Source organism: Melitaea cinxia, chromosome 12 (genome assembly GCF_905220565.1).
Source record: "Melitaea cinxia chromosome 12, ilMelCinx1.1, whole genome shotgun sequence".
Classification (NCBI taxonomy): Eukaryota; Metazoa; Arthropoda; class Insecta; order Lepidoptera; family Nymphalidae; genus Melitaea; species Melitaea cinxia.
Window position 1 is genome coordinate 15905840 of NC_059405.1, and position 25457 is coordinate 15931296.

Consider the following 25457-nt stretch of genomic DNA (forward strand, 5'->3'; position numbering starts at 1 on the left):
ACTTCCGCTGTCTCTCATAAACAGTTCGCTCCACATTGACTCGGAGTGATAAAATATAATCCCGTTTATGCAAATTCGATTCCACGCTGCGACTGTGTCCGCACTGAAATATGTTGTTTGACGTCACTTCCAGTTCATAATGCGCTTCCTCTTAATGTTGTTATTGTTGAATTTATAATTTATTAGCTTTTGTCGACTTATACATTCAAAATACATATGTTTTTGTGGTAACGTGTGTAATGGAGACGAGTTTTTAAACTTTCATAGTTTATTTATAATGAAACAACTTTTTTGTATTTTATCGCGGTTTATTAAGTTTTTTAGATGGCCGACTTTCGGATATGATCAAGGAAGGACTTTTATAGTCTAGTCGTACTATGAATCATTTTAGAATATATGTTTAGTCTAGTTAGTTTAGTTTAGTTAGTTTAGTGTCCGATGGCAATAGTGCCCAAATTTCGGAAACAAACACCACAATCAAATAAAAAAACGAGTGTGCTTTAGACCACACGACTTAAGTAAAACTTCTGCATAATAGGCCTGCATTGTATCTTAGATATACGAAACGTATCTGGCTATGAGAAAAAGGGAGAAAGAAAATGTATTCTCGCTCCTCTCTCTCTTGCTCCGTTCGCTTCGCCTGATCATACTTTTCGTAACGCTCTGGTCACGCATCACCACTTACTCTCCAATTCAAGCGTGCGTAATGAAGTGTAACTTCAAAAAAAAAAAAAAAAATTAAATCAACACATACGTAGCGTTAAAATGTTTTACATATACGCTCTGGTGTAGTACTGCGTGTGCCATGCGCGTAACATGGAACAACGGTTTGGATATATGTCCTTGTGGGTCTCTCCACCGTACCTCGGAGCATGTTAAGCTGTCGGACCGGTGGTACCATAAATACCGGATAGCGATCGTTACTCATAATAAGGACCATATCCTCCAACCCGCAGTGGAGCAACCTGGTGGATTAAACTCCGAACCGTCTCCTATATGGAGAAAGAAGCCTATGCCCAGTTGTGGAATATTACAGGCTTAATCGTGAAGGTATAAAAAGCAGAAATTTCTCATAATGATAGTGTTATAAAACAAAATAAGTACATTAAAACTACTAATATAAGATATATTTATTCTGTATCTAGCATATTTTATAAAAAAAAAATGGTTATGATATGAATAACAATAAAATCAAAAATCCAGACATAGATATCAAAGTGAAGCGTGAAGCAGCCATATTACAATTCGCGGCCGGCGTGTGCACCGCAAACGTAGCGTAGTTCTGCGGCTCGCTTCAGTAATTTCCTATCTATAGTATAAAATAATATTAAATGAGAATATTATAAAGGGAAAAGTTAATTTATTACTTATACCACTATAAGGATATGAACATACACAACAATCAAAAGCAATAATAACTTAATTCAAATGGGATTCAAAAGCACATTCGAATCGTCATATTACAAATAAAATTATTAACTATGAATAAAAGTGAAACTATCACCGATTCAGAATGTAGATTCCGCAGAGAAAAATCAGCAAGAAATTCTGCAGCAGTTATTCTTTAAAAAAAACTGCAAAATATGTTTCATGGAATACAGCGTCAAAAGTCCACACACACATACACACAAAGAACATCATCATCATTACAGCCTATACAGTCCACTGCTGGACATAGGCCTCCACAAGTTCACGCCAAAAATAACGTGAAATCATGTGTTTTACCCATAGTCACCACGCTGGGCAGGCGGGTTGGTGACCGCAGCGTCTTCAGCGTCTTCGGCCTGTGCATTTCAAAGCCAGCAGTTGGTTGGCTATCCCGCCACCGGTCGGCTTTTAAGTTCCAAGGTGGTAGTGGAACTGTGTTATCCCTTAGTCGCCTCTTACGACACCCACGGGAAGAGAGGAAGTGGCTATATTCTTTACTACCGTAGCCACACACTACATACAAAGAACATAGCTATGCAATAATGTTTTAATATATACACTTTAAAAAAAAACGAGTGTGCTTTAGACCACACGACTGAAGTAAAACTTACGCAACGTAATTCTCTCTCTCTTTCTATCATCACTAACTTATATCTCCCTCTCAACTTCCGTTCGCCTCACCCGATCACGCTGTCAACGTAACGCATTCACCAGCACACTCCCCAAGTCAAGCGTGGCTAAAGAAGTTTTACTTCCCGGCTTTTATTCTCATGGTCGTACCTGGGTCGACCAACTGGACGTAGACAGGTGGGTCGCTCTAGGTACCGCTAGAGGGACATGGTTGAAGCAGACTTGAGTAAGATCCATGCCAATAATTGGCGGGAAATCGCGCAAGATCGTGCAAAGTGGAGAAATCTTGTTTCGGAGGCCAAGACTCACTTCGGGTCACTGAGCCAGTTGAGTTAGTTAGTTATTCTCATGGTGGTCTTCCGACTAACGCTCCACTTTGCGCGATCCTTGGCATCGTTCTCGGTTTGGCTCTTAGATCTAAATAAAATGTGTATGTATTCCTCTAAATCACGCTTGGTCAGCTTTTTCATTCTTTAAGTCGATTCATTCATAACATATTGTTACGATGCTCTAATATTTTTTTATTGTTGTATCAGAATCACAAAAGCGATAGAGGCCATTATAGCTTCAATAGATACGCAATTTCATTCAATTTTTATCTGAAGCGATTCAGAAATACATAATTGGTAAACTTTTTTAGTTACGTTATATTTAAGTTCATCAAGCCCTCATATTTATGTTGTGTTCACAAAACGTATGATTAACTACTTTCCGCTCATGGCTTCGCCCGGGATGGATTACTCGATTTTGGCTATTACGTTTTCTCCCTTAATTTTGCTTTTCTATAAAACTAAGTAGGCAAACAAGCGTACGAGTCACTTGATGGTAAGCGATTACCGTAGCCTAGCGCCTGCAAGACCAGAAACATCGCAAGCGCGTTGCCAACTTAACCCCCAATTCCCCCAGGCGCCTATCCCAAGAGCTCTGGTTACTTTACTCACCACAGGAACACAACACTGCTTGAAAGCAGTATTATTTAGCTTTGATCTTCTGTAAGGTCAAGGTACTTCCCCAGTAGGGCTGCTCTATATTTTGAGCAGGAAATTTCCTACTTTGCCCTACCTCAGTTACTATCAGTAAGAAGACCGCCTATGCACTATTATGGAAGATTGTTACTTTTTTTAAATGTAGCGTTAAGTGTCTAATAAGGTATTAAATATATAAATGACACGTAACGGGTCACAAATAATCAAATAAATAAAAGTTAAAACTCAAACAGTTTCCCGTAAAATGAACGTGTTTAATATGTACGATTTTATTTTTGTGTTACCCACACATTAGGGATTCTAAACATTTTTTGAATATCATATCAAAAATTGACCGCTCCAGCGGGATTCGAACCCGCGTCTCCGACTGACCGTGTCGGCGCTCTAGCCAATTAAGCTATGGAACGATGTACCCGCTAGAGCGAAATTTTTGATATGATGATTTTTATTTTATGATATATTAGTTACGGGTCTCTGTAAAGAACTCACTATAGATGGCGCCACGGTTCGCTTAAACCGAAAATAAAAATCATCATATCAAAAATTTCGCTCTAGCGGGTACATCGTTCCATAGCTTAATTGGCTAGAGCGCCGACACGGTCAGTCGGAGACGCGGGTTCGAATCCCGCTGGAGTGGTCAATTTTTGATATATTCAAAAATGTTCAAAAATGAACGTGTTTATTTAGCGTTTTTAATTTTCAAACCTACGGTGACCCTTCAAAACTACAGTAAACCCTTTCACAGAGGATATGTTAAGAAGATCCGGATTTCCGCGCCCTCAGCGTCACGACCATGGAGGCCCTTAATTTTAATCATCTTTCTATTTACTTTAATTAAAGGGTTTTTGTTTTTGCTTTTATGAAATATAATGCGTTCTAACACCCAATTAATTTGTTACTTATACAAAAGAAAACCTTTTGCCTTTACTACACGCAACTAATATAACAGTAGTCAGGTGGGTAGTCAAAATAAATAATCAATCAAAAATGCATTATTAGGGATTGCTCGTAAAGTACTCATGAAATCTGGACCAAATTTAAATGGGAGTATATGACAAGTATCAGCATTTCGATAAAAAAATAAGTATCAGATTCAGTACACTCCTAATAAATAGTGAGATAATTAATACACATTTAAAATAATACCGTCGAATTGTAAACCTCCTTCTTTTATAAGAAGAAAATTAAACAAAATTATTATTATCTGTACTAATATTATTATAAAGAAGTAAAGTTTCTTAGTTGATTTGTAGGGGGTAATTTTCGCAAATACTGATCCGATCATGAAAATTCTTTCATTGACAAAAAGCTACACTATTCAGGAGTGATATATGCTATATTTTATTTTTATCGAACAAAAAATTCAGTAAAAATAATTGTGTTTGCTCGCAAACGAAAAAAAAAAACCGACTTCAACTACATCGACGAGTAATACAACGTAGATCGACGAAAAAATAGTCAAGTAACAACGCGTTATCAAAGATTACTCAAAAAGTAATTATCAGATCTCAATAAAACTTTTAAGTGACCACATGACAAACATCAGCTTTCGATTAAATTAAAAATTATTAAAATCGGTACACCCAGTAAAAAGTTATTGCGGATTTTTAAGAGTTTCCCTCGATTTCTCTGGGATCCCATCATCAGATCCTGGTTTATGCGGTATTAAGTTATGCGGTATAATACAGCGTAGGTCGACGTAAAAAGCGTCAAGTAAAAACGCATTATTAGATATAACTCAAAAAGTAGTTGTTAAAATAAATCAAATAAATTTAAATGGGACCAATTGATACACACCACCTTACGATTAAAAAAAAAATTGTCGAAATCGGTCCACATGGTCAAAAGTTCTGATGTAACATACATTAAAAAAAAATACAGTCGAATTGAGAACCTCCTCCTTTTTTGGAAGTCGGTTAAAAATAATAGTATATGTAAATCAAGTCGGAGTAATACGAGCGAGATGAAAACTTTACTATATATTTGCACCACAAAAATAATTAACGCCCAACGAAGTGGGCACGGGTGTGGCTAGTTCAATATTAAAAAAGAAAGTTCACGACTAAAAAAAATCTCTGAAACGGCTGGGCCCATTTCGACGGGAATTTTATTGGCAGATAGCTGAAGTAACAAGGAGTAACTTAGGCTACTTTTATTTTAAAAATTTATTTATTTTATAACTCTGAGAACTGAACAAAAACTTTTTTCGTTAAATTCCACGCGGACGCAGTCGCGGGCACAACTAGTTGATTTAATATATTTTTATGCATAATTAAAAAAAATTAGCATTCAGTACTCCTTCTAAACTGTAAGTGTACGAAATTTCATACTACTCCGTCCGCGCAATTGTTACCTCAGAACTTTTTACTAGGTTGAACGATTTCGTTCGTTTTCGTTGATTTTTTTTTAATCGAGAGATCGTGCGTGTCATATGGTCTCATTTTAATTTAATTCAGATCTGACATGTACTTTTCCAGCTATATCTAATAACACGTATTTACTTGACTATTTTTTCGTCTACCTACGTTTTACTGATACTTGTCGATGTAATTGAAGTCTGCTTTTTTTGTTCGCTAGCCAACACAATAATTTCGTTCTAAAACTAATATAAACGGTTCACATTCTATTTTATTCATATTGTTCCTATATTCGCAAATTGAAAACGAATGTAAAATTACTTTTGGATCTCCATCGTTTATGGTTAACGTAATTTGTGCTTTATCCTTTTGAAATAAGATGTAAATTGGTTTAAGTACAGCATTATCATCCGTCTGGATCCTTTGATAGCGGCCATATTGAAAATCGGAAAAGCGTTATATGCTTAAAATGTGTTATTATAATCCTTTACCTACGGTATTTTCTGATAGAACTCTTAAATGTATTTTCTGAGTATCAATTTCAAACGACTTTGTTGCATAATCTTCTCAACTACACTTACTATCCTGCTTCAGCCTGTAATATCCCACTACTGGGATTAGGCCTCTTTCCCACACCAAACCACTGCTGTGACCGTTGCGCCAACGCGGCGTCATCTACGTTGTATTACTTGTCAATGTAAATTAAAGAAGGCTTATTTTTCATTTGTGAGCATACAAAATTATTAATTCATTAATTTAACTTACCAGTACAACAGCATCCTACTATTAAATTTCTAATCATTCATTTGGATAAATGGTTTTCAATTGTGCCAAAATAAAACATATGCTTTCGCCAACGTTACGTAGAATGGCGAAGACGTGGAGGAGATTGATCGGTGCGGTCGAGATTAAAACCTCAATAGAATTTTGAAGACCAAAGAAATAATAGGTTCTTTTACGAAAAAGAGCCTGTTGAACAATCTGTCACAGACAAATAAATAATAGCAACATCGTGGTCAACGCTTAAATTATTTTTTGTATGTATATAATAATTGGGTTTTGTGTATGAAATAAAATATTTTTGACGATTAATGGACATGTATATGTAGGTATATTAATAATTAATGGCCCCGGCTAATTTCTCTTCGCCAATTTTTATTAGTGAATATGAAAGTTTAACAATTACAAACACGAAAAAGTGTTTGTGTCAGTTCCGACGCTCGACCGGAGTTTACTCCTTCGGATCGACTGTCTAAATGGGCACAAAAAGGGTTACTAGTCTCAGAAAAAGATTAATACCAAATCAAATAGTAAATAAACTAATAACGCCATCTATCGGAACCTAAGACGATTCCGATAGATGGCGCACAAGAACGTAACGAGGTCATTCGTTCAGTACATTTTACTCCTCATATTTTTTTCATACCAGGGGAATTATATGAAAATCGATTCTTAAGGAATAACGCTGCCCTAATGTGGGTTGGCGGATATGCTCCCTATTATGAGTAACGATCGCTATCAGGCGTACATGATAACAACGCGACCGACGGCTTAACGTGCTCTCCGAGGCACGGTGGGGAGACCCACAAGGACTGCACAAACACCCAGACCACGGCAAACACCTGCATGGCCAATACAAATATTTGTCATGTAGGGGGTTCGAACCCGCAACCGCCAGCGCAAGCACAATCCATGGCTGTAACCGTTGCGCCAACGTGGCGTCTTATACATATAAAAGATATATACAAAGAAAACGTTACAATATACTAATACAAAGTACATACATAATGGATATTTTATTGTGCTTCATTTCTTTTCATCAATTTCAATGGAAAAACGTCAATTTACAAAATAAAGACAAATTTGGAGATAAAAAGGGATGTCTAAGAAAACATCGCGGCTCGTTTGGAACGAGTAATTTGCTCGAGTTTTGTGGAATTTCTTTCCTTTATAAAGTCCATGAAACACCTGTACGAGGACATAAAATATATTACATTGATTAAATGATTGTACATTACATTAAGAACAATGTGGATTAAATATTAAAACAGAATATATATTATACTAATTCATCATTTTTTATTACCAAATTTCTTTACATGAATTACGTTCTATGAACAGACATACAGAATTAGCGTTTCAGCGTTCATTTCTTATATTGGTGTGCGAAAGAAATCGCTATTTAGCGATATGATCGCCTTTGTACATCTTGTATTGTTATTTTTCTTTATATGTGTCTGTATTTCGGTGTACATTAAGAATAAATAAATAAATAAAAGTGTAAATAAAATAAGTAACATTATGTTTAAATTGTGCTTTTAGTTGTGTTTTAAATACTTTTTTTTTACATTATTATAGCCCTAAATAATTATAGAACAAACAATACAGTCGAATTGAGAATCTCCTCCTGTTTTGAAGTTGGTCAAAAAGTAAATTTTTTTTAATTGTATTTTATGTACTTTCCGAGTAGTGGGCATCTACTATCTTTGTTTATTTATTTGTTTATTACTACTTTATTGCACAATACATTAAAGAACTGTACAAAAGGCGGTCTTAATGCTAAAAGCATTCTCTACCAGCCAACCTTAGGACGTTCAAGATCGGATGTTTGTAGGTGTGCAAAATTAAGTATTAGTAAAATTCACATGAAGAGAGAAAAAAAAAAGAAAAAAAAGGTAGAAAATAATTGTGTTTACTCGCAAACGAAAAAAAGCGACTTCAATTACATCGACGAGTATTACAACGTAGATCGACGAAAAAATAGTCAAGTAACTACGCGTTATCAAAGATTACTCAAAAAGTAGTAATCAGATCTCAACAAAATTTATATGTGACCACATGACAAACATCAGCTTTCGATTAAATTAAAAATAATTAAAATCGGTACACCCAGTAAAAAGTTATTGCGGATTTTCAAGAGTTTCTCTCGATTACTCTGGGATCTCATCATCAGATCCTGGTTTCCTTATCATGGTACTGAACTAGGGATATCTTCTTTCCAACAAAAAAAAATTATCAAAATCGGTACACCCAGTAAAAAGTTATTGCGGATTTTCAAGAATTTCCATCAATTTCTCTGGGATCCCATCATCAGATCCTAGTTTCTTTATCATGGTACTAAGCTTGGGATATCTCCTTTCCAACAAAAAAAGAATGATCAAAATCGGTACATTCAGTAGAAAGTTATGTGCTATAATACAACGTAGGTCGACGAAAAAAGCGTCAAATAAAAACGCATTATTAGATATAGCTCGAAAAGTAGTTGTTAGATCTCAAATAAATTTAAATGGGACCAATTGGCACACACCACCTTTCGATTAAAAGAAAATTTGTCGAAATTACTCCACCCAGTCAAAAGTTCTGATGTAATATGTTACATCAGAACTTTTGACTGGGTGGTGAACTTTTGAACTTTTTTTTTTTTGTTTATATGTATGCATAATAAAAAAAAAAATACAGTCGAATTGAGAACCTCCTCCTTTTTTGGAAGTCGGTTAAAAATAAGGTAACGTTAGTGACAATTGTTATATTATATACACGTGCAAATAATTCATATACAATTAAATACTATACAAGTTGTTGTCTGAAAATTAAAAATATATATAAAAAAAATTGTTGTCTGAAAGAAATCGCTGTTTAGCGATAATACTGCATTCATAATTCCTTCTTGAATCACAATAACCCCTAACGACCTCATAGGGGCGTTGCTCGCTACCCAGCCTACTCAACTTGTCGTGTTAATATATAGGTCCCCGACCTATTTACAAGTTTGAAAGCATGAATTCTTTATAAAATATTTTTTACTTTCCAAGTACCTACATGAACATATTTCGTATTACCCACTTTATAAAAGTGAATTCTAAACTACCAAACGCGGATTAAAAAATTTGCCGTCACTAGACTATTCAATTTTTGCCGCCTCTAGTGTCCCCTGAAACTCGATACTATTTCCCATAATTCCATAAAATAATCGGTTCGAGGGATTATGTATTTTGGCTGACCTTATTTTTAGCTGCCCATTGTTGTACAAAGGTTGCGGACATGGCCGTTCATTTTCTGGATTTATATAATAATGTTTCGAAAATAGAATTTCCGCAAAATTTGGCGCCCTAGGCTCCAGCCCACTCAGCCGGTACACAAATCAGCCACTCACACTCTCTGCCTACACGGCATCTCCAAACAAATTGTTATGTTGATATTGTTTAAATTTTTATTATAAAAAGTTTTATATTCATTTTTAAATATTTAATTCTTTTAACTATTCACAAAGTTATCAATTCGATTTTATAATTTTGCTGTCATGAATACAAGCCATACATTTTTTTTTACTGAATGATGAATAATATAGAATAAAATTATTATTGTCTATACTGCTACCGGTTATTTTTAATTGGGGATAAAACAATACGGTATTTGTTTTGAATTAGCCGCACAAAACATTGAGCTACCAGCTTGTAAACAGATCCGCAAGATGGCGTGCGAGAGTGAATATTAATTTCGAGATTTGGGATTTATACGTCGACATTAATTGACGACTATAATACAAATAGCGCATTAAATTATAGAAACAAAAAAAAAAGAGTACATGACAAGCATTAGTTACTTTGACGTCATATCTTATTGTAGTTTTTGTTTTTTTCCAGTCACGTCACAAGAACAGCGAGCTGGCTACCTCCAGTCGAGAACTGGCCAGTGAAGGAAGGTGACAGCCCACAGGAGGACGATTTGCCATATGGCTGGGAGCAGGCACTGGATAGCCGGGGGAAGAGTTACTACATTAAGTAAGATTCCGTTTCGATTTTTATACGACTCGGGTCGCAAACAAGCGTACAACCCACCTTATGGCAAGGGGTTATTTTAGCCTATGAGCACTTGCAACAATAGCTGAACATTTCCTTGAATAAATCCGAAATCCGAATTTTAAATTCAGTTGTTTGTATACATGTTCATTTAAATGTAATTTTACTTTATATCCACAATTTAACTGACATATAGGAGTATATAAATGATGTCTATACAACACTATTGACCAATGTGACGATTGAAAAGTATTATAAAACAATGATTCTGTAAGCTGCAGACGTAAGTGGCGCCAAATATGATTGTTCAATTTGCCCAACAAATTATATTACTTTCATTAGCAAGAATTTTTGAAGTAAAGCTTCTTTACGCATGCTTGACTTGGAGAGTAAGCTGGTGAATGCGTGATGAGAGCGTTACAAAAAGTGTGATCGGGAGAGACGAACGGAATTTGAGAGGGAGATAAAGAAATTTTACTTCAGTCGTGTGATCTAAAGCACACTCGATTTTTTGTCATAGTGCCTTACTTCAAGTAACAAAATTTTTGCCCTTCCGCAGTCATGTAAACAAGACCACAACATACGTGGCTCCAGAAGGCTTGTCATGCGAGTCGCCGCCAGCTCCTCGTGACGTGGTACTGGAAAGAGATCCCGAACTTGGGTTTGGGTTCGTCGCTGGCTCAGAAAAACCGGTTCTTGTTCGATTCGTCACGGATAACTCGCCGAGTGTTGGGAAGGTTGGTATTGCGGTCTCTTAAGTTTTGTTTTATGTTTAAGAAGAAAACCTTGAAATAATTGAATTTAATGTTATACTTCTTTTAGCGCGCTAGGTAATAATGATGAGAGTAAATTTTTACGATACGCGCGCACACTGTCACAAAAAACCGACACCCTGAAAGCTAGGCAATGAACTATAACTTCTTACGTGCGTAAATAAGTACACACACTTTTTTTGGTATAACATAGATATTAAGGTCCGAGATAATATTATAAAACTCAATTCTGCTCAAATTGTCCGTTTATTATTTCACCCATTATTATAACAAATATCAGCCTGATTACAATGTGCAATTGACTTCTTAAGAGTATGGCGCACCCCTCTTATCATCAGTCCCTTTTATTTCCATACTCGCTCTAATAATACGGATACTAATTGGACTAATATCATCCACTTAGTCAAATTAGTGTAAACACTAAAACTTTTTTTGAACTTACAAAATATTTCTAATAGTATTAGGTAGAGTGAAAATACAACATAAATTAATTAAATTAATCAATAAATAACTTAACACATACATATATACATTACAATTCATGAATCGATTGTTTTTTATTGATTTGGCTGACAATACATAGTGATGAGGATTTACAGCAGATTTGTAAGCATGTTTAAACTGATTTGAGAATTAGTTAATACATTAAAACAATATAAATAAAGTCAAATTTTAGTTAACAGTCGTGTAAGACACATCTAAAGTGACTATGCCCCGGATCCAGACCAAACCCACAATATTCAAGTTCTCACTATGAGTTAAAACTTAAAATAGATCTGTTTCATTGAATATGAGTAAACCACCACTTCTTACATTTAATTAGTAAATAAAGATTAAATTTAAAATACGTTAGATATAAATTAAAAAATTTGTTATGACACTACTATTTATAATCGTAGTGACCTTTAATAATTATTTTTCTCTAAATTTGAAGTTTAAAAAATGGCACTATAGATATATTGTAAATAATTAATAAAAAAAAATTACAGCTTGAACCTGGAGATCAGATCTTAGGCGTCAATGGAGAAGACGTCAGTACCGCTGCGCGTGAGCACGTCATTTCCGCAGTACGCGCATGCACAGAACGCGTCACGTTACGAGTATGCCAACCCGCCAGGAGTGGGAACTTGGCGAGGAGATCCGCGTTCTTATCAGCCGCTAAACGAGCCAAGCTAAGGGCTAGACCTCCGAGGGTCAGATTTGCGGATTCTGTTCAGCTAAATGGAGCACCTATGTATCCTGTAAGCTATCAAAACAAGCATTTTTTTTAGATAAGATAATAAACTAAGTACATTAAGAAAATTTATACTACACTGAACCCTTATACAGAAAACTAAAGTGACATTATTCTAGCAAATAAATATTAAATTCTATTTTATACATAAGGATACCATAAAAGTCCTTAGAAATTTAATTTCAAGAAACTCTCTTTCCTTTAATTACTAAGAAAAGGAGGTATTCAATGACAAAGTAGCCCAAAGTTTGAAGTATATCGTGTTTTCTGCTTCGCTCCTAATAATATATTTTAATTTAATTTTAGCCGTCTGCATTTTCACTCGGCGATCTCTGTCTACCGCCGATGGCGAATGTCCTCAAGGTCTTTCTAGAGAACGGTCAAACTAAATCCTTCAAATATGACACGACCACGACCGTTGCGGACGTGGTCACCAGTTTGAAGGACAAGCTTTGTATCATCGCTGAAGAACATTTCAGTCTAGTTGTCGAACATGTCAAGAGTTTGAGGAGAAATAAGCTGACCTTACTGGATCCCAAGGAGTCTTTGGCCAGGGTAAGAATGGTTTTGTACAAGCTAATCTATTAATTTTCTTTCAATATTTAATGAATATTAGGACAGAGTTATCATACAAGGTTTATTTTGTTTCATAAAACCTTTCTGTAGTTTTTAGTTAGTTTTTAAACATTGGCGGAATAAACCGTGCTTCATTGGTCCAACCGAAAGAGATTAGACCAAAACAATTCTGTCGTTTGCAGGTTTGATCCCCGCACATACCATTTGTATTGGCTAGATGTTTACCGTTGTCTGGACGTTTGTGCTTCTAAATTATGTGTGTTCGCACCCCTGACACAAGAGTAAATCCTAGTGGGGGCCGTTGAGTGTGAGGGGTTTATTTAAATTAATGATCAATCAATTAATTTTAAGTTGCCAAATGTCTAATTCCACAGATCGCAGCACGACCTGGCTCACACAAGATGCGCTGTTTATTCCGTGTCGTATTCATGCCTTCTTCAGCGGCTGAACTCGCTCAACGTGATTTAGCAGCGCTGGACTACTTGTACCTACAGTGCTGCAACGATGTAGCTCAAGATCGCTTCGCTCCAGAACTGCAGCCGGATGTAGCGCTGCGGCTTGCTGCGTTGCACATACATCAGCATGCGTTGGCTCACAACCTGTCACCGGCTAAGCTCACTGTGAAGGCTGTTGAGTAAGTTGCTCTGTTTTACTTTTTTTGGGCAGTTAAGAATTGTGACGAGAAATTCTAATGCTAGTTATTGAATATGTTTTATTTCGTTTTAAAAAACGTAGTAGTTCTTTTGTTGTGACTCCTACAGATTTTTCTTTCAGTATAGATTCAAATTCAGTGTTGATTAAACAATCACTTTCGACTTTCATCAATATTATGAATAGTAGCTATTTAATGTTACTGTTAACCCTTTGAAAGAAATATTTATTTGGAAAAAAAACTTTAACTGTTTTTAAATCTATTCGTATAATTAATTATGCAGATGTTTTTGGACATAATTTTGTAAACAGCCATCAACATTGCCGTTAATTATAATTTCAGGAGAGAATTCGGCTTAGAAAGATTCGTACCGAGCAGTTTGCTGGAAAGTATGAAGCGCAAAGAGTTGCGGCGACTTGTGGCACATTTCCTTAAACTGAACGCGCAGATGACAGGTAGCCAGCGACATCTCACACAATTGCAGGTATTTTAGACATAAGTTATATTAGATTGCTTCCAATTCGGTATACCAGTTGGAATTCCATTTGTAATCGAAAATAATTGGTAATTTTTTTTTCCAGGCGAAGCTTCATTACCTTGATACCGTGGCTGGACTACCAAGCTACGGAGCAAAGTGCTTCAGCAGCAGTCGACCGGAGCGTGTTTTGTTGGTATCTCCTCGGTTTGGACTTAGTCAGATAGTGGGCAGAAGTAATTCTGTGGTAAGGTTCTAATTATATACACGAGAGTATTATTTTCAGAAGTTGCTATTTGCTACAATTTCGTTTATCACTATGTAATTTGAACGGTTTTGGTAAAATTCTTGAAAGTTTATAGAATTTCAGACTAAATATATTTTTAGTTGTCATAATCGATGACGTCTAAATGGCATAGCGGTGAAAATATGCGGCCGAAGTGGTTTTAAAAGCACGTGCAGAAAGTAAATAAATATGTTAAAGTACTAGGTAACTTAATGCATATGTTTTAGGCTTGCTAAGTGCATGGGTTGTCTTGTTTAGTTTTAATGCCCCCGATTCTGCTAGGTCAAACAAAATAGGGTTAATCAATTAGGCGAAGATAAGTCTTTATTCTTACCGTTCTGGTGTCGTAGAACATGCATCGTGTGGGCGCTTACACGCCGGTGATGAGGGTTCGATTCCCGCTCAGGGTTTTTACAGATATTTTTTACCGCTGTGATTGTCTGTCCCTGTAGGTATCCCTACCGTGTCTCAGACTGTACGTTAAGCAGTTAGTCCCAGTTGTTTCATACACTTGATAGCGATCGTTACTCGTACTAAGGAATATATCCGCCAACCCGAGTAGAGCAGTGTGGTGCATTAAGCTTCGACCGTTCCCCTATATCTTCTTATATATATAAAAATCTTGTGTCACGATGTATGTTGCCAATAAACTCCAAAACTACTAAACCGATTTCAATCAAATTTCACATGTACCCGTATTTTGGTCTAACTTACTAGATAGGATAGTTATCATCTCAATTATTCGCTTATGTCGTGAATGTAAACGAATAAAATGTATCAATTAATTGTTTCTTACGCAAGTGTTTATTTACTTTTTAGCTTTATGAAGTTCTCATAGATGGCGGTGTACTTTGAATCAACGATAAAATTCTTCAATATTGTTTGACATCTAGGTTGCAAATACACCCAATAGATGGCGCTGTGTTCTGTTTCTTAGAATATAAATTCTATTACTTTATTTCACGTAATATTTATTTATGTTCACGATATAACCGTATTATTTTAATGGTTTGTGACTGATATTTTTATAATTATACTGCGTATTATGTTACAAAATTATTACCATTAATAACAGAACAAATTTTGTACTATTTTTGTTAGATAATTATTAAAGTCTTGGCGCCAAATTTTAATTAGTTTCAAGATCTGGCCATCAAATTCTATCGAGTCGCCATCTTTGATATATAAAAATTTCGTGTCACAATGTACGTAGGCGATAAACTCCGAAACTACTGAATCAATTTTTATCAAATTTTGCAAGCATCCGTAATTTGGTCCAACTTGGGAGACAGGGTAGTTTTTATCTCAATTGGACTCAGTAGGTGACGCTGCTATCAGTATTTAACCTATTAAATTTGGTAGCTGTTTTCCGGGCAGGACAACGTCTGCCGGGTCCGCTAGTTTATTTATTTATTTATTTAAAAAAGCAACAGCTTATACATACAGTTTTTATCATATAGCATATAACAAATAATATAGCCAATAACAGGTTTCCCTAAAGGTATCAAATTGGTATTATGGAGATATCGTTGAAAAATATACATTGAGAAAGAGGCCAATGTCTAGAAATGGGACATTGCAGGCTTAACCGTGAGGCCTTTATTAACATGTCGATTTGTTGTTAACCCCTCAGCCGCAGTCCATCGCATCTCTAGAGGAGGTGGAGGGCGTGCGGGTGAAGAGCGAGTGGTCGGGCAGCGCGGACGTGGCGGTGTTCCTGCGGCGCGACCGCGTGCTGGCGCTGCTCATGGACGAGCGCGACGCCGCCGAGATGCCGCTCGTCATCGCCGGGTGAGTGCTGCGACACCTGCCACAGCACTAGAGTACTGGAGCGTGTCACTCGACGAGTGAAGAGCGAGTGGTCGGGCAGCGCGGACGTGGCGGTGTTCCTGCGGCGCGACCGCGTGCTGGCGCTGCTCATGGACGAGCGCGACGCCGCCGAGATGCCGCTCGTCATCGCCGGGTGAGTGCTGCGACACCTGCCACAGCACTAGAGTACTGGAGCGTGTCACTCGACGAGTGAAGAGCGAGTGGTCGGGCAGCGCGGACGTGGCGGTGTTCCTGCGGCGCGACCGCGTGCTGGCGCTGCTCATGGACGAGCGCGACGCCGCCGAGATGCCGCTCGTCATCGCCGGGTGAGTGCTGCGACACCTGCCACAGCACTAGAGTACTGGAGCGTGTCACTCGACGAGTGAAGAGCGAGTGGTCGGGCAGCGCGGACGTGGCGGTGTTCCTGCGGCGCGACCGCGTGCTGGCGCTGCTCATGGACGAGCGCGACGCCGCCGAGATGCCGCTCGTCATCGCCGGGTGAGTGCTGCGACACCTGCCACAGCACTAGAGTACTGGAGCGTGTCACTCGACGAGTGAAGAGCGAGTGGTCGGGCAGCGCGGACGTGGCGGTGTTCCTGCGGCGCGACCGCGTGCTGGCGCTGCTCATGGACGAGCGCGACGCCGCCGAGATGCCGCTCGTCATCGCCGGGTGAGTGCTGCGACACCTGCCACAGCACTAGAGTACTGGAGCGTGTCACTCGACGAGTGAAGAGCGAGTGGTCGGGCAGCGCGGACGTGGCGGTGTTCCTGCGGCGCGACCGCGTGCTGGCGCTGCTCATGGACGAGCGCGACGCCGCCGAGATGCCGCTCGTCATCGCCGGGTGAGTGCTGCGACACCTGCCACAGCACTAGAGTACTGGAGCGTGTCACTCGACGAGTGAAGAGCGAGTGGTCGGGCAGCGCGGACGTGGCGGTGTTCCTGCGGCGCGACCGCGTGCTGGCGCTGCTCATGGACGAGCGCGACGCCGCCGAGATGCCGCTCGTCATCGCCGGGTGAGTGCTGCGACACCTGCCACAGCACTAGAGTACTGGAGCGTGTCACTCGACGAGTGAAGAGCGAGTGGCCCGGCAGCGCGGACGTGGCGGTGTTCCTGCGGCGCGACCGCGTGCTGGCGCTGCTCATGGACGAGCGCGACGCCGCCGAGATGCCGCTCGTCATCGCCGGGTGAGTGCTGCGACACCTGCCACAGCACTAGAGTACTGGAGCGTGTCACTCGACGAGTGAAGAGCGAGTGGTCGGGCAGCGCGGACGTGGCGGTGTTCCTGCGGCGCGACCGCGTGCTGGCGCTGCTCATGGACGAGCGCGACGCCGCCGAGATGCCGCTCGTCATCGCCGGGTGAGTGCTGCGACACCTGCCACAGCACTAGAGTACTGGAGCGTGTCACTCGACGAGTGAAGAGCGAGTGACACTAGAACACGCACTTTCACTGAGGCGGAGCACAGCTGGAAACATCCTGCTCAAAATTTAGAGCAGATCAACCGGGGAAGTATCTTGACCTTAGAGAAGATCTCAGCTAAATAGCAATGCTCTCAGGAAGTATATTCCTGTGGTAAATAAGGTGGTCCAAGCTACTGGTAAGCGTCTGCAATGGTGTTGGGAACATGCTTGCGATGCTTCTGGTGTCGCGGGCGGCCATAGGTGACCTTAACCGCTTACCATCATTTATTGTTTACCACCTTAGTCATACGACGCCATATTCGTAGGTCGTTCTGTACAAAAAGTCCCTAGAGGATATGGAAGTCGAGCAAGTGATGGATCTTGCTGATATCAGATTAGATGATCAATCCTTTTGGATAAGTACACACATCGATTTTATCCAATTGCTTAAAGAAGTCAGTCCACTCCCCCCTTTCTTCCTCTTCCCCTTCCTCTTATACCCGCAAAGTCTTACTTTGTTGATCCTCATGTTTTCGACGTAATTTCTATATGGCCTATAATACATTTTATACTACACGTGAGTACGTTTATGTGTGCTGTATTAACCTTTAATGTCTTGCTTAGGGTTGACAGGGAAGAGAGTTATTATTTCTTTGGCAATTAACTAAGTCGCAAGGCACTTTAATTTAATTTAGTTACAGAAAATTAGTCCTTCACGACACTATTATGGTCTAAAAGATTATCTAACAAACAATTTCATGCTAATCCGATATTTAATGCTCATTCCAGTTACTACCGCCTTGCGACAGGGCAGGAACTGAACATTGAACTCGAGCGAGAACCGATTACTGAAGATATTGGTATGTTATTATATACAGATACTGATATATTACTTCCTTTTCAATTTATTAATTACTTTTCAATTTATCATTGTTGCGGATTGGTGTTGATTTTTAATATAGCCTAGTTTAAGATCAATTAAATATAGAATTAAAGACTCATTAAAATCAAACCTAACTTTTGAGAATTTGCTCATCCATACAAAAATAAAACAAATTGAAAACAGACAAAGAAATCAAGATGAAAGAATAAATTGATTCGGTTACATCGTGTATTTACAAGATTGTCCAAAATTTACCTATCATCTTAAGAATACGTATGTTTTAAGTTTTTAATCCTTCAAATATTATTTTAAATTTCAGCTCCACCGTACTTGTCACAGCACAACGTAGTACCAGCGAAATGGAGCTACTTGCACTATGACGATCCCTTACTAATTGCTAAGAAGCACTTCGCCATATTCAGTATGCCGCCGCCTTATCATTCCACTCCAGATCAGTCTAAGACTAGCCTGGATACGAATATGAACACCAGTATAGCGAACAGGAACCACAGTAATAGTTCCAGTCCTGTAGTTGGGTATGGACAGAAACAAGGTGTTGTTAGTCAAGATGTTAACTTTGAAAAGTGTAAGAAAAACGAAAATTTTCGACTTTTCGATCCAAACGATGCTTGCTATCTGGACGATGGTATGGGCTTTGATCTACAAAGCGTCCTATCAATGGAACTGCTCGAAAATGCAAGCAATCCACGTATCGTTGAAGCGAAGAACGAAGAGGTACTAAGAAGAGTTGCAGAAATGCAAAAATTAGTTGAGAATTCTGAACAGTATTTGACTGAAAATTGTGATGTTTATAATGATATTGATTATAATGGTGTGCTTAGAGATGAACTAGTCGGTAAAGAATCGTGTGTAGATAATTTAGAAAGTGATACTGAATCTATTAATAGTAGAATGTCAGCTGCAGATGATGCACCGGGTATTCTAAAGCATAGTGATTCTCTGTTACTCTTAACTGAAACAATAAATCAGGGACTAAATGGTTTATCTGTAGCTGAAACCGAAAAAGAGTATAGCGGAAATGATTTGACGAAGCGAGAATCTCAAGGACTCAGTGCAATCCTTAATAACTGTGGCCTCACCGACGCTTTACTAGCTCTTAATAATGACGTTGCATATTCCGAGAGTGATAATGATTCTTCATATACACCTACAAGTAGTCCCATAAGAAAACATCAAACTAAAGCTACTAATAAAATAGTAAGAACCAGCTTTGGTCTGCATAGTCCTGATGCTACTTTAGATACTAAAGAATCAAATTTAAAAGAATATTTAAAGCAGCTAAGAGAAAAGAGTAATAGAGAAGAAACCGCTGCTGAGTTCCCGTTTTATTATCAGGGAAATATAGTAGAAAACGACCCAGAGCTTATAGATTTAACATTGATACCTCCACCACAAACTCCCGATGAGTTAGACTGTGCTACACAAGTGCCTCAAATTTTACCAGTTGTACCACCTTCTTTTGCCGATGATAAGGATACAGAAGAAGAGAACGTGCCCAAAAGCTGTGAACTAGAAGAATTCATAGCAAATGTGACTATTCAACCACCTACCGTCAAAATAACACCAGCGATAGAACTGACTCCAGAAGAAATCATGTCATATATTATTCCTCCACCACCAGGATCGAATTCATCGACTTTAGATAGAGATCAAGTTAGTTATGTTAACCAAAGTGTATGTGAAACGAAAAACGAACACAATACAACCCCTATCGACGTAAAACCGTCAAATGGCGACGTCACAAGAGGAATACTCAGTGTTAGTGAAATCAGGAGCATGTTTGCGGCAAAAGGTTTAAGCGACGCCAGAAATAGTTTGTTATTAAAAGACAAAAATAAATGTCAGACTAAATCCGATTCGCCGAAGAGTAAAAGAAAAAGCTTTTCAGGCGAAAAACAAGCAAATGGAAACGCACACGTTATAGAGTACCCAACTGTCGAGCGGAAAGGTATGTTCTCGTGTTGTAGTAAGGATAAAAATAAAAGCGACGATAGCAATGACGAAACCGAAAAAATCGAAGGTCACATACAAAACTCCGATTCCATGCCCGACGTCTGTGAAATTCGACCGCCTCCCCGAAGAAAAAGCACTGAAATCAAGAAACCACCCGAACGTCCTCCTAAAACGCCCCCCGTCCCGGCACCTCGACCCAGGTCGAATTCCTTCACGTGCCCTAATAATGAATTAAGTGCTGTCGAAATCACGAACAACCATTTTAGTACTTTGAATAATAGAAAATTAAATTACAAGGTTGTGTGTGAAATAAATGAGGGTATCCACAAACCTCCTCAGCTACCACCAAGAACGGAAAGCAAAGTTCTTCCTCCTCCACCACCTATATTGTTACCACCTAAGAAACCTCCACTGCCCCCGGTTCCAAGTATCGAAGTCTTGCGTATGAAAAATGCTCAAAAACTGTCGCCTATGCGTGCCACCGAGCGGCTGGCCAGTATCGGATCACCGCACTTCCAAAGAAACCTTAACACTTACCGTAACCTCGAAAACGAAAGCAGATTAACAGACGACGAATCACAGAGCACGAAATCAGCACAAAACTACAGTTCAATGACGTTGCAAAATCGACACGTGCGCTCTCACTCCGAAACTAAAAACACGATATTGAAGAATAAAGATATGTCCACAGCCTTATCGCTATGCTCACCACAGATGAATCGACGCTTCAGTAACAGGCCTGATTTATTAAACGGTGCGCCAGTTCATGACAAAATGTTCAGTCCTCCTTTATGCGAAAGAAAGGCAATGAGGAGGGACAGTGCGAGTCCCACAGGGAAAGTCCAGAACCATGTCAGATTCAAAGAGGATGTAATTGACGATATTCCCACTCCTCCTTCACCCCCTACGGTGAAGTTTCCGGAGTTCCAAGCGAATAATGGGCATGTGTCAATCGAGAACCTGCTATGCAAGACAGAGGTAGCTGTTGACGGCTTGCTCCAGAGGCTGCACCAGGTCGCTCAGAAGTGTTCGCATCAACACGCGCACGGTGGAGGGGAGGATATCGATGAAGTTAAGTTCCAGGTATGTTGTTTAACTATTTTAATTACTTAAATAATTAACTAATTCAAGATAAACACAAATCACGATTCACAACTTTATTATCAAATTATTACATATGCAATATTTAGACGACAGTTAATTTAAAACAACCAACTATGATACAAACCATAAACAACTTTGTTCAAGTAGGCTTTTCTTAAATAGTAATTTTACTCTTAAATTCCAAAATCACCTTGAGCTCGGATGAAATAAAAAACCATGTAAAAATATCTGCAAATTCGGGAAAACAGTAATTTGACAGTAACAGACACTCGCACCGAGCACTTACCAAGTGTAAAGCATAGAAGATCGGTACCTCCTCTACTTACCTTAGTAAAAGTTAAAGCATTGCTTGATACATTCGAAGACTCTTCCTGTACAGCCACTTTTAGTTCTAGGTTATATCTTAAATATACACGTGATTTCTTATTGAATTAAGTAGTTTTGGTACAGTCATAACTGACCTTGATATTTTTCGTGTTTAATAATGATGGCTAGACTTGTTGTCCGTCAATATTGGGTAATTTCAATTGGATCGTTACAAAAGTTATTTAATATTATATACCAGAATAGAATTGATCTTTGCGCAGTCACGCATTTACAATCTAATCTATTGCAATTCAATATCTATTACAAAAGCGCGCGCGCAACGCGCCAACGTCATGAGCGCTGACAATTATTCCATGCTTAATTACTTTAGATCTTTGTCCAGTGAGAGATGTGCAAACTACTAAAATTATTTAAAAGCGGGCTATCGGCGGGTATTTTACTCAATTTTTTTATTGTCAAATTACCGAGTTATTGCCACCTGTGTTCTCTAGCCCTATTTTTCTTATAACCAAAACAAATAATAAAATAAGAATTTTATTTCGAAAATCAGTGAAAGTGTATTTTAGGGTGGTTGGGGTGTTGTTAATAATTTAAACAACAATTTCAAATACGTAGTTTTATAATAAACGTTCAAATTGTTTGTTACCTATTACCACCAATTAAACCTGCGGGGTTTATCCATTAATTACCGGACATGTCAATATTTTTTCTTTCTTTTATATGTATCGTTTCTGTTTTTGGTGTACAATAAAGTGTATTATTATTAATATTATTATTATCCTGTATACATATACTACATAGTATATGTATGTTTTATGTATGTATGTATGTAGATGGTAACATGGTAAATATCCCGTTTTTAAATAATTTTAGTAATAAAAATAAGCATGTTAATTTGAAATGTTATATTTGCAAAGTAATTAATTAAAGTCTGAAATCTAACAAAAATGTTTGTGGGCAGCGCGCCCGCACCGAGCTGACGTCGTGCGCCGTGTCGCTGGTGGGCGCGTCCCGCACGCTGGTGGGCGCGCTGGGCGCCGCCCGCGCCGGCCCGCCCGCCCTCGCCGCCCCGCCCGCCCTCGCCGACTGCCTCGCGCCGCTGCGTCGCCTGGCCGACCTGGCACAGGTAGGCTTGTATATTCTTTTCATAAAGGTTTAAAGAATTTATGCCTCATAAAAATATAAAATTCACTTACAATGCTATACAATCAATATACTGTAGTAGGGTGTAACAATTTTTACCTGTGGAACTCTTAATTGAACTTAACTTAATTATAACATAATTTGGTAAATAATTATTATTATACACCCATACACACACAAGGCCGTCTGTTTTTAAGATAAGCAACTTACTTGTGACCTACCAACAGACTGGTATAGCTAATTTTTTTTTAATAAATAGACATATAAACAATCCATATATATAAATACATATATTACACCCAGACTCAGGGCGGGAATCGTACCCAAATCTCTCAGAGCAGAAACTGCTTTGTATGCCATGGGAAAATACAAATACAGACTAAAGACCCTGACTTACATTCATTTGTCACATTTGAAATCTAAATTAGTTATTTAAATGTCTTTTTGAAAAAATACCGTCAATGGCGCGCACAATTGACTAGTACGGTGGCGCAGTTTGTAGAGACCATACTTTTTGACCCGCGGATTATTGCTTCGATTCCCGTCTCAGTCTGGGTGTAATGTGTATTTTTGTATTAATATATGTATTATTTATATGTATATTTATCAAAAAAAAAATAGCTATGACAGTTGGCCGTTACCTGCGAACGAGCATATTAAGTTGCTTAACATAGGAACAGACGACCGTGTGTGTATGTTAAATGTATTTATTTATTAGATATTTAATGGAATGATTTTTTAATTTCTATCTATAGTGATAAAAAAAAAACAAGTTGTTAAACTATATGAACCCAACTTCTGTGATTTATGCTATATTTAAATTTTGTGTATAGAGGCGTTTAAGCAGTGATTTTAAATAAATATCAAAATAAAAGACTTAACACATTGATACTTACACAGTAAGATAATTATATTCATTTACAATAAATATTATAATTGTGTTTGCTCGCAAACGAAAAAAAACCGACTTCAGTTACATCGAAGAGTAATACAACGTAGATCGACGAAAAAATAGTCAAGTAACTACGCGTCATCAAAGATTACTCAAAAAGTAGTTATCAGATCTCAATAAAATTTATATGTGACCACACGACAAACATCAGCTTTCGATTATATTAAAAATTATTAAAATCGGTACACCCAGTAAAAAGTTTTTGCGGATTTTCAAGAAGTTCCCCCAAATTTCTCTGGGATCCCATCATCAGATCCTGGTTTCCTTATCATGGTACCAAACTAGAGATACCTTTCCAACAAAAAAGAATTATTAAAATCGGTACATCCAGTAGAAAGTTATGCAGTATAATACAACGTAGGTTGACAAAAAAGGCGTCAAGTAAAAACGCATTATTAGATATAACTCGAAAAGCAGTTGTTAGATCTCAAATAAATTTAAATGGGACCAATTGACACACACCACCTTTCGATTAAAAAAAAATGTCGAAATCGGTCCAGCCGGTCAAAAGTTCTGATGTAACATACATAAAAAAAAATACAGTCGAATTGAGAACCTCCTCCTTTTTTGGAAGTCGGTTAAAAATAATTTATAATCACCGTCACTTATTTGACTATATTTTAAGCTCCTAACAAAATATTTTTGCAATGTCACCAACTAAAGAAATATATTATACCAGTGCTAGAATTACTGGACTTACTTGTACTTCATATAAGATTGATGCTACTACAGCATTCATCATCATCATCATTTCAGCCTATTACAGTCCACTGCTGGACATAGGCCTCCACAAGTTCGTGCCAAAAAATGGCGTGAACTCATGTGTTTTGCCCATAGTCACCACGCTGGGCAGGCGGGTAGGTGACCGCAGGGCTGGCTTTGTCACACCGAAGACGCTGCTGCCCGTCTTCGGCCTGTGTAATTCAAAGCCAGCAGTTGGATGGTTATCCCGCCATCGGTCGGCTTTTTAAGTTCCAAGGTGGTAGTGGAACTCTGTTATCCCTTAGTCGCCTCTTACGACACCCACGGGAAGAGAGAGGGTGGCTATATTCTTTACTACCGTAGCCACTACAGCATTGTTACTAATTATATTATAATAATAATAATTAAAATTAATTCATATTCAGGCACTTGGAAGACATACATCATCTCCTCTTCAAACCAGAAATTTGGTCCTTCGAGTGCATGATGTCACAGCAGCCTTCAAAGACTTAGCTGGCGCTGAAATGGCGCAAATTATCCACGACCACAACACAAAAGTTAACCAAAACCAAGGTCAGGACACGAGTTCAACTCTGGAAGGTCAACTAGCGTTAAGAGCTGAATGCCTTGCTAATGTACTGGCGACACTACTCAGGAGTCTTCGAGTATTCTCTCCATAAGATACATTAAATGTTTATATCGTCTGAATATATTTATGACGATAAAAATCGACGCATTCAAATTTTTAAATATGGCAGCTTTATGTTTCTGTCAATGTCATAAAGAATGTTAAAACATTATCAGAAATGCGAATTTAATCTATAAGTACATATTGACAGATAAATGTTACTGCTCAGTATAATAAGAGTATGAAATGTTTTGTAATGATTATTAATAACAATCCAATTCATAATTATAATGTAAAATAGTTTAAACTTCTGTTAAAGTGACCGTTACTAAAATGAGA

General features: G+C 38.2%; 1 protein-coding gene across 1 annotated transcript; it reads left to right on the forward strand.

Moving 5' to 3' along the window:
• The first annotated feature begins 1175 nt into the window (after positions 1–1175).
• LOC123658290 lies at positions 1176–25226 on the forward strand. Its single transcript, XM_045593726.1, has 13 exons — positions 1176–1271; positions 10028–10182; positions 10760–10937; positions 11963–12214; positions 12514–12762; positions 13158–13417; positions 13778–13919; positions 14017–14157; positions 15830–15987; positions 18195–18265; positions 18608–21345; positions 22655–22819; positions 24916–25226. The coding sequence occupies exons 1-13, from the start codon at positions 1176–1178 to the stop codon at positions 25168–25170; spliced, it is 4860 nt and encodes a 1619-aa protein (XP_045449682.1). The 3' UTR covers positions 25171–25226.
• Positions 25227–25457: the final 231 nt, after the last annotated feature.